Source organism: Lissotriton helveticus, chromosome 6, assembly GCF_964261635.1.
Source record: "Lissotriton helveticus chromosome 6, aLisHel1.1, whole genome shotgun sequence".
In the NCBI taxonomy this organism is placed as follows: Eukaryota; Metazoa; Chordata; class Amphibia; order Caudata; family Salamandridae; genus Lissotriton; species Lissotriton helveticus.
Window position 1 is genome coordinate 1,298,222,298 of NC_136067.1, and position 14,204 is coordinate 1,298,236,501.

The 14,204-nt window shown below is 44.1% G+C and overlaps 1 protein-coding gene across 1 annotated transcript in view; it reads left to right on the plus strand.

The window, feature by feature from the left end:
* Positions 1-14,204, plus strand: part of LOC144762684 (uncharacterized) — a 955,001-nt gene that overhangs the window by 765,939 nt on the left and 174,858 nt on the right. The window contains exon 6 of the mRNA XM_078647927.1: positions 11,395-11,586. Coding sequence (XP_078504053.1) covers positions 11,395-11,586 — 192 coding nt within the window. The remainder of the gene's footprint in view (positions 1-11,394; positions 11,587-14,204) is intronic.

Consider the following 14,204-nt stretch of genomic DNA (forward strand, 5'->3'; position numbering starts at 1 on the left):
TTGGCTGATTTCTGGTTCCCCTCCTGGGGAATTCACAAACCCTGGGTACCTTTTGAATCCCCATGATGTTAGTAGAAAAGGACGCAAATTAGGCATGGATACCTTATGTGGTCAAAAAGTTACAGGGGCCTATGCGCAAACTACCCCAAATAGCCCGAAAAAGGATTAGCATGGGGGGGAGGTCTAACAGTGAAGGGGTTAATCAGAAGTTCTTTGTTTTGATATGTGCGTGGTGCAGCAAAACAGTATAAGGTAATTTCCACTGTGAATAACATTGTTGCTCCTTAAGGCACTTACGGAATCAGATCACTGGCTGTGTTATGAACAATGTGCACCAGCAGAGGCGCAACTAGACCTACCTTTCGGAGGGGGGGTGAGGGGGGGGGGCTAAGAAAAAAATTCAGAGGGAGGCTAATAGTAATAGGCAGAGTGGAGATGCAGGGGCTCTAAGAAGGGGTGAAAAACAACAAAGCCTCATTACCAAGCAAATGTTTTTTTAAAGACCGTTGAAGTACTCGTTGCGGCTGTGTGTGTGCCCGGGAAGCTGTCTCAGCACGGGCTGACCCACACAACGGGAAGGGGCTGAAGCCCTTTGAGCCCAATGGGCGTTGTGCGCCTGTGCATCGGTGCAAAAAATTATGTGAACTGTTGCTGTACTGATGTTCAGACAAGCAATTCTGTGACACCTCATTGTCTTTTTGTGCATTTTCTCATATAACATTTTACATCAGTTAGTGCACATTTTATGAATTGGTTCCTAACCAAGATTGTGTCAAAATATGTGTTATGAGCTATGTTAGAAATGGGATCCCTGGCTGGCCAGGGCTTTCGCCAAAGTCAGTCAGAGACCACCACTTCCACGTCAGGGCAAGGGAGTTACACGCCAAGATAACCCCTGCTCACCCTCTAGGTAACGTGGCGCGAGCAGCAAGGCTAAACTCGGAGGCGATGTGAGTTAAGTATTTGCGCACGCACCCCAGCAACAACACCCGAGGCCCACCACAAAGGAAACTCCACACAAGGTTATATATAAAAATAGCCTTTGTATTACACCAAAACACATTAGATAAAAACACACACTTTACAATGTGCCAACAGGCACGGGCAGAATTTACAGGGGATATGTACAAGACAGGGCCACCTGGACCACTGTCAGGAATCAGCACTTTTAGAACTTAGAATATAATACTTGTAGGCCTAGAACTTAGAACATAGAGCCTAACGGACAGTACCTTCCGTCCTGGTTGCGTGGGATAATGCGAGTGATCTCCTTAGTAGGCTTTAGCGGGCTCAGGGAGCGCACGCACTTTACACTGCGCCACAGTGTCAAAGTGCGCAAAGACCAGAAATCACTATACTTCAAGGCAAAAAGTTCAGGGGTGAACCTGCCAGAAGGGCCAAGTCCAACACAACCCCCTTCCAGCCAAAACGCAGGGGAGACCAATCACCACCGTGATGGACTTCCCTGCTTTGGGCGATAGAACATGGACGCGGGCCCGCACTGCAGGGGCACCCTCCAGTTCTACGCCACGTTGATCCATAAGACAAGCACATACTTAAAAAAAACAGGCCCAACTAGGCTACCCCACTGGTACTCCTTAGCTGTCCACGGCTAGGACCAGGCCCTAGGCCACCCAGATACCACTGGTCCATGCCCATCCACAGAGTGGGGGGTTGTAACCCCTGGCCTACACTAGCCATTCTCCACTCCCTTTCTCAGTGTAGTTCCAAACTACCACTGATCCTTCAACCTAGGGTCCACACCCTCAGGCTGACCAGAGGTCACGGGCAAGAATGCCCCACCCTACCTCTACTTCTGAAGCACCCTCCAGAACACAACTCTCCCACCTGGGATCCAAATTCACCGGATGCACAGGGGTCAGACAACCTCTGACCCCCTTCCAGAGTTCTGCACCCTCCCACTGTAGAACAGGGTCCCTCCACTTAAGGTAGGCCCCACCTGCTCTCAGGGTAGTACCACAACACTCAGCCAAGAACCCTAAAGATCCCTGCTAGGCCTGTACCACCCCTTCTGGGAAACACAGGGTCTCTTCACTTAAGATGAGCCCCACCTGTGTTCACAGGGGTACCCCTAGAAGACAAACCGGCCAGGGCACTGGCTACAGTCGCCCTGCCGTCCAGGACAGGCCAACACCTAAACCTGGCTCCCTAACCTAGGGACGCTACCCTTTGGTCAGATACCTGGCACACAAGGACTTCTACAAGTTGGACACAAAAATCTAAGACTTTCTCTCCTCCTTCAGCAGCAAGGCAACCACTGCAGGGCAATCCCCCATACAGCTTACCCGGTTCCTTCTCTTCAGGCAGGAGTTCCTTCTTGTAACTTCAGGACACTACTTACAGTTGCCCTTACGTCCAGATCCGGACACACCGGCTACTGGCTCCCTAACCGAGGGAGGTACCCCTTTGGTCAGATGCCTGGTGCACCAGGGCTTCTTTGAGGGTGACACAACTAATGTGTTGTGTACAAGTCTTCCTGACACACAGGACAGAAGTGGCATCACCATGGTCACTCCCTGGCGACACAACCCTTCTGGCTGGCCCCTGACCCACTGGTTCTTCCACTGGGGAACCTATCCCCCTCGCACCCCTCCATCTGGACTTCTGTACCCTCCCAACTGGAGCGGTACTGCCACATACCAGAACTACTGAAACCCTGTTCACTGATGTTCTACATTCTTCAAACACTCTGGGAGATCTTCCTCAAATGACCTATCGGTACAGCCTAGGCCCCCGACCTGACGTTCCCTTCAGAAACATTCCAGGCCCTGACACTGGGTTTCGGGCACCTGGAGACATGCAGTCACACCCACTCCTTCTCCTCTTGAGACAGGACGTGAGCCCCTACACCGAGACCTAGCTTGGCTACACTGAACCTCTTCCACCACGCTGGGCTGGAAGACACCTCAGACACTCCTTTTGGAATCACTCCATCCCCTATGTCTCCCTCCTCCCAGAACATTACCAACTCCAACATTCTGTCTCTAAACAGACCACAGAAATCAAAAAGCAGGCTCCACTGTCTGCAGACGTTCTTGGGAAAAGTTTAACACAAGGAACTTAGGTATCTGAGCAAAACAACAAGAGTACACAAGTATTCAACAAGCTCCCCATCCAGAGAACTCACAAACACGTCCAGTGCCACACACCATTCATCCACACACACCCCTCCCCAGACTGGTAAGGCAGTTTCTACCACCCCTGATTTCTCAACCTGACCACACATGACACAGGTACCATTACTCCAGGACAGGGACGGGGGACACATTTTTGCTGCCACCACTGGATCCCACCCTTCTGGTGAATCCAGACAATACACTGTACTTAGGGGGATGATCTACCCTCCCGAGCTAGGGACACCTAACTCACAGTGCACAAGAAACACATTTCCACAGAAATGACATTTTCAGCAAACTTAAAACAATAATCCCCAAAATGTGATTTATCTAAAATGCAGAGTTTTGTAGTGCGGCTAGTTGCCACTGTGGTACAACGCAAACACAAATCTTTATCCTCACCGCTGCGTCCAATATTAGAAATGGGATCCCTGGCTGGCCAGGGCTTTCGCCAAAGTCAGTCAGAGACCACCACTTCCACGTCAGGGCAAGGGAGTTACACACCAAGATAACCCCTGCTCACCCTCTAGGTAACGTGGCGCGAGCAGCAAGGCTAAACTCGGAGGCAATGTGAGTTAAGTATTTGCGCACGCACCCCAGCAACAACACCGAGGCCCACCACAAAGGAAACTCCACACAAGGTTATATATAAAAATAGCCTTTGTATTTCACCAAAACACATTAGATAAAAACACACACTTTACAATGTGCCAACAGGCACGGGCAGAATTTACAGGGGATATGTACAAGACAGGGCCACCTGGACCACTGTCAGGAATCAGCACTTTTAGAACTTAGAATATAATACTTGTAGGCCTAGAACTTAGAACATAGAGCCTAACGGACAGTACCTTCCGTCCTGGTTGCGCGGGATAATGCGAGTGATCTCCTTAGTAGGCTTTAGCGGGCTCAGGGAGCGCACGCACTTTACACTGCGCCACAGTGTCAAAGTGCACAAAGACCAGAAATCACTATACTTCAAGGCAAAAAGTTCAGGGGTGAACCTGCCAGAAGGGCCAAGTCCAACAAGCTACCTCAAAGCAATACATTTCAGTTAGGAATGTTTCTATGACTAGGAACATATTTACAGTACAGTAGCATGTCAGATATATATATATACACACACACACATTACATATATATATATTTTATGTGATATTGAATGGAAATATGTAGGGCCCGATGAAGGTAAGTGGGATTTATTTAATACAGGAGTTTGCAAAATGCCAGTCCAACGTTCACTCAGACCAACGTTACTGAGCTCCCACATCAACATTCTATGGCGAGCTTCGGAAGGTCCCGGCTGGAACCATAGGTCCCAAAAATACAGGAGTGGGACGTACCATTAATAAGTAAAGACAATGGTAAAACTGCAACAGGAAAAAACAGTGAGTAATACCAGTAATGATGATAATAGATTATAACGAGGGGTGGTCGGGTGGAAAGGAGGAAGAGATAAAAAGAGAGGACAAGAGAGGAAACACTATTTTGCTCACAATGTGGCACCAACCTGTCCATGCTCCACATTCGTCCATCCGCCATGATAGCTACATTCATTCTCACCTCTTTTATTCTCTCTGGACCATGGTATTTGTTATACTTGTTCTGGCTGTTGTCCAGTTTCTTAATTAGGACCCATTGTCCTACCTTCCAGGTACGCTGTTTAGTACCCCATTTGTAGTCGTAGACTTGTTTGTATTTCTTTTGAAGAATCGCATTTTTTTCCTTGGCAACTTGACTATCCCATTCGAATGAGTTGTTTTGGAATAGCCAGTTGGGTGTAAGGTTAGAGCTAGGTTTGCGCCCTCTCAAAAGGCAAAAAGGGGAATAATTGGTCACACAGTTTGGCGTGATATGATAAGACCATAACATGTCTTTAATGGACTGAACAGTGGGCTTCTGAGTAACCATAGCTAACTGCAAAGTGTCTTTGATCAATCTATTGCATCGTTCCATCAATCCATTTGCACGGGGTAATATAGAGGAGTGGAAATATGTTTGATGGCCAAACTGACCAGGAATTCCTTCATTTCGTCCGACACCAACTGGACACCATTGTCTGTAATGAGGGTGTGGAGAATACCTTCGCTGGCAAACACCTCCGAAAGAAAATGAATAATGGTTTTAGTGTCCACTCTATTGACAAATTTGATGGTGAGCCACTTAGAGAAATAGTCCATCAAGACTAAAATAAATCTTTCCGCCAGTCCTGATATTCGTAAGTGACCAATGATGTCTAGTCCCAGTTTTTCCCAGGCCTTAATAGGAATTTGCAACGGTTCTAGGAGTGCCTTCCTGGGGTGCAGGAAAGGGAGCTCCTCACAGGAGGTTTGGGGAAAACCCAATGCTGGAAAGGAGATGCAGGAAAACAGCAGGCGTGAAGACCCCGCCGGGGAGTACAATGTTCAGAAGAGGAAGCCCTGGATAGTCCGGTGAATAAGCAGCTCTATCGCAGAAGGATTAAAAGAGGCGAAGTGGAGGACTCTTGGACGCAGACAGGGTCCAAGGGAACAATGAACAGTGAACAGTGAATAACTCCACCACCAGAGCCAGACAGGCAGTGACAGAAGAGGTTGAACTGGCGAACAAACAGGGGTGAGAAACTCAGCTGCCCCCTGCGCAGCAGTCCCAGTCGTCGCCAAGATGAAGTAAAGAATCCACACAGCAGCAACTATAAAGGTAAGTGGGATTTATTTCATACAGCAGTTTCCCAAATGCCAGTTCAACATTCACTCAGACCAACGTTCACTGAGCTCCCATTAAACGCATGGTCATGGAATGCTAATGTGCTTTGCACACGTGGGTTCGGATCCCATCCTCGTTGCCAAAATGAAGTAAAGAATTCACACAGCAGCAACCGTGAAGGTAAGTGGGTTTTATTTCATACAGGAGTTTCCCAAATGCCAGTCCAACATTCACTCAGACCACTGTTCACTGAGCTCCCACATCAACATTCTATGGTGAGCTTCGGAAGGTCCTGGGTGGAACCATAGGTCCTAAAAATACAGGGGTGGAACGTACCATTAATAAGTAAAGACAATGATAAAAATGCAACAGGAGAAAACAGAGAGTAATACCAGTAATGATGATAATAGATTATAAAAGCATTCTAGGACAATGCCCAGAAACACCTCACATAAACATCTTTCTGTGGCGACTCGAAACCAGAAGGATGATATGGCAGCTATCAATGCATTATATGCAAACCTGATCGATTATGGCAAAAGAAGACAGTTGAGGCAATCGTCCAAGATCTCTGTATGGAGATGCAAAGGGCTTTTAACACTTTGGGGGATAAAATTAACCACCGACATTGCTTTGTCAACAAGAATCATGCCTACTGAGTGTCACCCCCAACTACTGCAAAGGTGTGTGAAGGATTTAGCCCCACAGGCGGTCTGGTTAACGTTATTAAGCTTACTCATACAACAGCTGCTTCAAAAAGGGTGGAAAGGGAAATCACTCCAGTATGTCCTCTAGGCAAAGAAAATGAGAGACTGACCAACGCGGAAGGCGGTAAACATCCACAATTCCCTCCCGAGTGCACATCTTCTGTTAATTTATTAGATGCAGTTTCTTCTTTAACCCCTATGCAGAGAAAAAATGGTCTGGACCTTAGATATCAAGAGTCACACTGGCTAGAAAAAAAGGCCAACTGGCATAGCAAAATGACCAGCGAAGTACTTACTGCCAGACAGGTTGACTATGATCAAAAACAACTATCTGGGGACAGTGTGGTGATAAATTTCAAAAGGCCGACTTTGGTTAAACCACTTTTACAACAATTGAATTATGTGGCAGAACTACTCTGAAGAATGCAGGCCCACCCATAAGGACACTTTTACAGACCACCATCCCATATTCCTGTATCCCACTTGTAACTTCTCTACATATTCTCCAGGCAGAAGCAACTTCCATCCGGGTTTAACCTTGAGTTAATATATCGATTCTCCCCTCTTTGGTTCTTTCAGGATACTGAATGGCTGCAAATCCCAGATCACCCCACCAACCCCAATCCTCCAAAGTACATCTTCTGAGCACTAATCAAGTTTTTTCCCGACCCACGAATAAAGTGTATATTCCGCATAACCAAATCAGCCACACCTTATGTGACAGAGGTTTTAAATTGCTCTCTTGAAACCTAGCCAGTATTCATACAAAACTATCAAACACAGATTGGTTGGACTTTATAAAGAATTGTGATATCATATACTACCAAGAGATCTGGGTTTCAGAGGATTGCCATGCCGATGGCTTTTTTGTCTGTTATTGCACGTCCATCCCGTCTACAGCAGACAAGGTTAAAGGGGGCTCAGGGATCCTCATTTCTGATGAAATCCCAATGTTCTGGTGTTGATATAGTGCAATGCACTCTTTGGTTTCAAGCACTTCGCTAATCATTCTTAGGTTCACCTGACCTATTGCTTATAAGTTCTTATTATAACATATTTGATAATCGGTCAACAGAGGTAATTGACATATTAGATAATACTATGTTCGCTTTTAAGTATAAACATCAGAAATTATTGGTATGAGCAGAAGATTTTAATATCCCTACTTGAAAGTTCAGTCGACAACCAGTTTGTGGCCTAGCAGACCTGAAGTGGGAGGATATTACCCCCTTTAAATATACCCCCTATGATGACGCCCAAAACAAGCGCTTGGTTAAGAATAACTTGGGGGCATATTATCAAGGCCTAGCGATATTGCCGTGTTTGCGTCCGTTTTCAGACGAAATGCGACGATTAAAATATCGCTTTATTTACAAGAGCAAGCTAACGTGTGTTTAATTGGATTAGCGCTGGCTTCAACATCGCATCGCCTTGCATCTCTAATGAGATGCAAGGGAGGCGTGTCCCGTGAAAGAACATGGGATATCATCACTAACCCTGATACTCTCTATTATCAAGTGTATCGCTAACACGCATAGTGATATTTGAATCAGCGCTAACCGGGTTTTTCGCCAGTTTGTAACGCCTGCTATTTTCCTTACTAAGCCATGGGAGATGGATTGTTATGCTGAGTCCCCGTCTCCCATTATAGGTTTTCCGTAACGCGGTGTTCAACGCTGGAATTCCGGCGATTTCGACTCTTTCTGCCCCTTTTGCCTGGGATTCTATCGCCTCAGCGATGCGCGTTGCTGGTAGTGCGCTCCCCAGGCGATAGAATTTCTGGCGATATGCGGCGTTAAATATTTGCACGCTACACACGGCCAGCGATAATTATCGCTGGCCGTTGATGATATGCCCCTTGGTGATTTAACACTAGATGGTGAATAGTATATTCGGACCCTCACTGGCTCCAGCCTTGGCAGTCCCACTGACTTCATTATATTATCCTTGGATGTATGCCTTTTATTTTTTTATTTTAGCACTATCGTTACCTGTATTAGGGATCATAGTCACCTTCATTTCACTCTTAGTCCACAATTTAGGGTAGATTGTAAAGGAACAAAGACGGGGGAGCTGGAACATAGAGACAACAAGGGTGTAAGCATCAAGTTGGATAAAGTTGACGCTACTTTTTTTTAAGGATCTTGTCACCAGTAAAATTTATCACATTCTAACCTGCCTGACACCCAAAGCTGACCCTAGTTCTATTAGTAACAGTTCTGTTATGATTCGCCAATATATATCATGTATGCTTACTTTCAAGAAACATAATAAAAGCACACCACCACATAGGTAGTTAAACTCAGTCTGCACCGTTGCTCATAAGCAACTCGCGGCAGCTAAACAGGCTTCTCGTGATATTGATTCGGGCCGACAGGAACGCATGACCTATAAGACAGTTTAGAGACCCGGAAAGAGGAAATCAGGAAGGCAGCATGGAAAGACCTCGAAGCGGCGGGTAATAGTAGGGGTTGTAAAAGTTTTGGGGAAATGATAAATCGTCCACATTTGGCTGATTCTATAAACTCAAGAACTGAGAGTCACATCTCAGCTGAAGCATGGTTGACTTACTATGCAGAGGTCTTCCAGATGACTCAACAGATAGGGCAAGGAACCTACTAAATGACTCTGAGGCTGTTTACAATTTTAGTAATACTATTTCTATCGATTAAGTAACTCGGGCCATTACAACATGCCCCCAGAGAAAGATCCAGTTCCTGATGACGTACCTATGTGTATCTTTAAAATTAACATAGCATTTTTATAAATATGAGAGTGGAAAAGGCGCTAGTCACTTTATTTAAAAGATTACATAAGGACACCTCATTTAGGATGAGATATGGTCCAAACGATGAGTGTACTGCCCCTGTGGGCTCTAAGAGTGGCTTTTGGTACGGTTATATTTTAGCACCCTTTTTTGTTTTTATTATGTATTAATGGGCTGAACAAACGTCCTTGTGAAGCCAGGTGCTGATGTGCCTCACATAGGTAATTGAGCCACATCAACACTGCTCTACGCTGAGGCAGTTCTCCTCATGAGAACTGCAAATGGTAATCCAAATTTGATCAGATACATTCACTGCTTTTATGAGTAACTTGGATCTAAAGGTTAATTTGAATACATCTTTTATTATGATTAGTGACCCAAAATGCAAAATCCAAATCACAGTTTGTAGACGGGTGGAGGTTAGTACGGATAAAACTTATAATTTTTGGGCAATTACTTTTGATACCCTTTTGCTGTGGGGACATTTTTATAAATATTAGGTCACACCAATTTTCTCGGGTGCTTGAGGCACTTTTCCGCTTTGCTGGTAGGCTAGGTCACAGACCGCTGAAGGAGAGGTTACATCTGTATAAGAACAAATGGATCCCAGTAGGGATGTATGGGGCTGGTGTTTGGGGGGGACTCCAACTCAGAAAAACCACAAAGAGTAGAAAACCCTTCTTACACAGACTTTCCTCTGTGCCAAAGAATACCGAGACACACATTTGCCACACTGATTTAGGGGATACCTATTTGTCAGACACCATAATAATAGCCCCTCTATTATTATTGATTAAGAGCTGGCTTACCCCAGAGGCGGCATTTTCTAGATTAATACTGAATGACTGCATAGAGTTGAATAACTCATTAAAGATTCTGTGGCTTACTTACATAAAGTAGGCCTTTTGGAAGCTGGTAGTGCCAGAACATTTTCACAACCCTGATGCCATTGAGAAGAAGTGCAAATAGCGAATTAAAAATCTGTTCTTTAGTTTTTATAAAAGAGCAGAATATGCTCAAGCCATGCAGTCACCAGCTTTGTACTCTCCTTTGATCACCACTCCCAGTTTAGAAACTTATTTGGTTGTTATAAGCAACCTACAGCATAGATTTGTTCTTACTCATTTCCGGTTATGCACTATACACTTTCTGGTAGCTTGCCTTTTGCAGGTGGGCTGGTTTGCAAACTTGCCAAACTGTACCTTTGATAATGTGTCACCACAAAACACCATTAATTTTACGCTTCTTTGTACATCACTTACATCATAAAGTGAGTAACCTAAGCTTTTTTAATACCAATTGTGCAAGTTTCTGCTATTAGAAATTACAAGTCAGGCATGTTATATAATTACAGCGCCTTGAGACCCTGGAAACTGGTTTGCAGTAATTAATTCCATACCCGCAGTTTCAGCAGTTAAGAAAATATATGAACTTGTAATATTATCGTCATTTATCAATGTGTTTTATTTATTTAACATAACTGGATTTCTTTGGACCTCTGTTCTGATGAATTGGTTGAGTACCCGACATGCTATGCAGTACATAAACTGGTTGGATGAATTGTTTTTATGTAGTTTGTATGCTCATGTTTGTATGTTTCTTTTGACTGTATTCTTCTTGAGGGTCTTATCATATATTTTAACTGTAACTGTTATGGTATTTTGCCGAATAAAGGTTTGATGATGATGAATCTTAATTTTAAATAATAATTTAAAACACACTAGGCACCCCCACTAATACTCTTTTGTAGGATGTGAGTACTGCTACTGCAGTACTACAATGCATACTACAAAATGCATATTTGTGAATAGGGCCCGTATAATGTTATCTCGTTAAAGGGCACTATTCTAATACAAGACGTGTATTTTTGCTACATTGTCAGTTATGAAAAACTGCACAATGAAGTGTGCTCTAAGGAAAATGTAATATGAGCAGCCACCCTGACGATAATAAGAAACATTCCAAAGATTGTGAAAGAAATTGTAATTTTGTGCATAAGAGCACTCTAAAACTGTGCAAAATACACACTGTCATGACAAATTAGCTATTTCGACTTCTATATATTTTCACTAACCTCTGTGTTGGATTTCCATGCCAGTGTTATGATGACCCTCGCGACGTTTTGAAGTCGAGTGGCACGGAGCTACCTAATGAAGATCAAGCAGTGTCTGTTAAGGATGAGGCCGAAACAGAGCATATTGCATGGCACCCTATTGTACAAGTGACTAAAGAAATGGACAAGCAAATGTCTTACCTGGTGCAGTACCTAACCAAGGAAGGGCCAATACAGGTACCTTTAGTATATGTCTTTGATGTGCATGCGAATTTTATAACACAGGATATTGGGTTTCACCATCAAAAGACCATACCAAGTAGACAATCAGAGATGATCCCGGAAATCAATATCAGATACCTTTCTTAGGAGACAATCCAAATTTTCTGTACAAAATGCAATTTCAGATGTCGCTGCCATTATTGATAACACTGCATATATAGAGCTATGCCATAATCAGTATCTACCAATAACCAGTCACTCAGGCATGCTTTGAATAGTAACATTCAGCCTGGCTTTCAGAAAGACCACAAATGTGAAATGGGAAATAACCACTGAGATTTTGGTTATGCAAACTTGCTGCATAAGATGTATATTAGATATCCAGAAACCTAGACTTTGCAATTCGGTGGGTTGAAGAGCTGGGCTTCACTTGACAATAGTTCCCAAACCCTTGACATACATCCACATTCTCACAGATCATGTATTGTTAACTGAGTTCACCTACTTTTTAAGTGTTTGAATGATATTTTTACTTTGAGTTTTCTGAAAGTTAACAAGAAAGAAATGTGCTGCATTTCGTGCATTCAGATTGTAGAACACGAGCAGCAAGTCTCACTTGTTAGTATCATGTTTCCCATTGAGCCTACCAAAGACCCTCAGAAAATTGTTCCACATTTCTCATGGCTCTTAATTGGAGATGTGTTTATAGCAATGTCACCTCCGTAATATGAATTGTATCAAATTTTGAACATTCTGCTTCATCCTTTATTGTCCGCTTCCCTTTGAAGGCACCACTTTGGCCAGAAACATTCAGGCGAGAGATCAATAAATATAGCAGTTTGGTAGGTGTGCACAATGACGATTCCAATAGATAACACTTCCTGGGGGGGTTCAAGATGTGTTCTTTTCCTATAAATTCATTTTAATATAATCTGGAGGTAGAAACCAAATATCAGAGGGAGGACAAGTGTTTTAGAGCTTGTATTGCTCTCTTGTCAATAAGAGAGCTTCTGTTGGGACTGGAATGTCCCCTGCATGGTAAATGAGTGAGTAGGGCTATCCAGATGTGACTGAACTGCTGGTGAAGCTGGTATCCTGACTTTTTGTTTATCATTGGCATTGCAATAATCTAGCTTGTGGACAGAGACCTAGATGAGTCTGTGTTAATGTGAGGTCCAGAATCTGTCTGTGACCTGGAAGAGCACATCAACACATGTGCTCACAGAGGGCATAGGACTATTGACTGAGACCTGGGTTAGTCACATAAAGTGGGGCTCGCAGTGTACCAAGTTTTTATGAATCTTTGATATGATCAGATGTTTTTTCAGTGTCAGGTGAGTGCATGGTCTACCGACCCCTCTTGTGTAAATCTCCACTTTAATGTGAAACCCAGGTCATGCACAAACATTCTGTGTGTGTTTTGCGGGCACATATGTGCAGTGAGAGTGTAGCATATGTATGGTCGGATTACTTTTTGTATGGTGAGAGTGAGTACTGGGAACAGTGTCATTGTTTTTGGACGGCCCCCATTTTAGCCCTGCACAAGATAGAGGATGGCTTCCTCAGACAGTGGAAGTGTATTTGTTGCATTCATGGGGCTGGAGATTCGAAATACAGACAATGAAATGAGCGAGGTTGAAGACAGAGCTACTCTGGAGAAATTCTGTGAGAGCCTTGCTATCAAAGGGCTGCTGATTGCTTCTTCCTGAGTACTTCCTTTTGGTCGATAGTAAGGGTAAAGAGTGAGAGACTAGAGATTTTGTTTTTAAAGCTCAGGATATTTCTAGGCAGAGCCTGCCCTTTTGTCTGTCCCTGATTGTTGGTCAGGAAGTCTGCCGACAGCCAGGTGGATGGATTTCACGTTGATTGTGCTTTTATTTTGGGTACTCCTGCTTAGAGCCAGCATCACTGCTACCTGCTATGAGAGCCCTCACCTTGCAAAAAGGCTGTGTCTGATGGTCAGCTAGAAAACAACATTTGACAGAGAATTAAATCAAGCTGGTTCTACAAACTTAGACAGTGGCTACCCATCCCCTGTCTGGAGAATGTGCATAAAAGTATGACCCAAACCGTCTAACTTTTCAGTGTTGCACAGAGTAATCAAAGGATTGCTGTGAGACAATGGCCGGCGTCTGAATTGCAGTTAGTCTCCAAGAGGTGAGAGAACATTATCCTGCAATCGGCAAACTGCTTTAGAAGCTGAGGGCCTGTCTACAAATTAGAAGCCTGGCTGCCTGCTCAGAAAGGAAAGGAGAGCACCTACCATTGCAGGAGTATAGACTGTCTGGAAAGAGAGGCTCAAGGTTTTCCTGACATGACAAACACTCAAAAGCAGCTGACTGACTTAAACGGAGAGACGCCATTATCAACCCAAATCATGAGCGGTCCCCTGATTTCCCAGTGAGGTTCCTGTAGTGAGCTGTGTTAAGAAGTTTTCACCAGAAAGCCAGTGTGTTGTCCATTATTTCTGCCACACACCCAAAGGTCTGGTACTACCACTGCCAGAGGATGTTCACATGTGAGGAGTTGATGTGTTGTCCTAAAGTCTGCGGGGCATATGTATCGAAAAACCGATTTGCGATTCCCAAAATGCGATTTTTAGCTAATCGCATTTTGAGAATCGTAAATCGCGA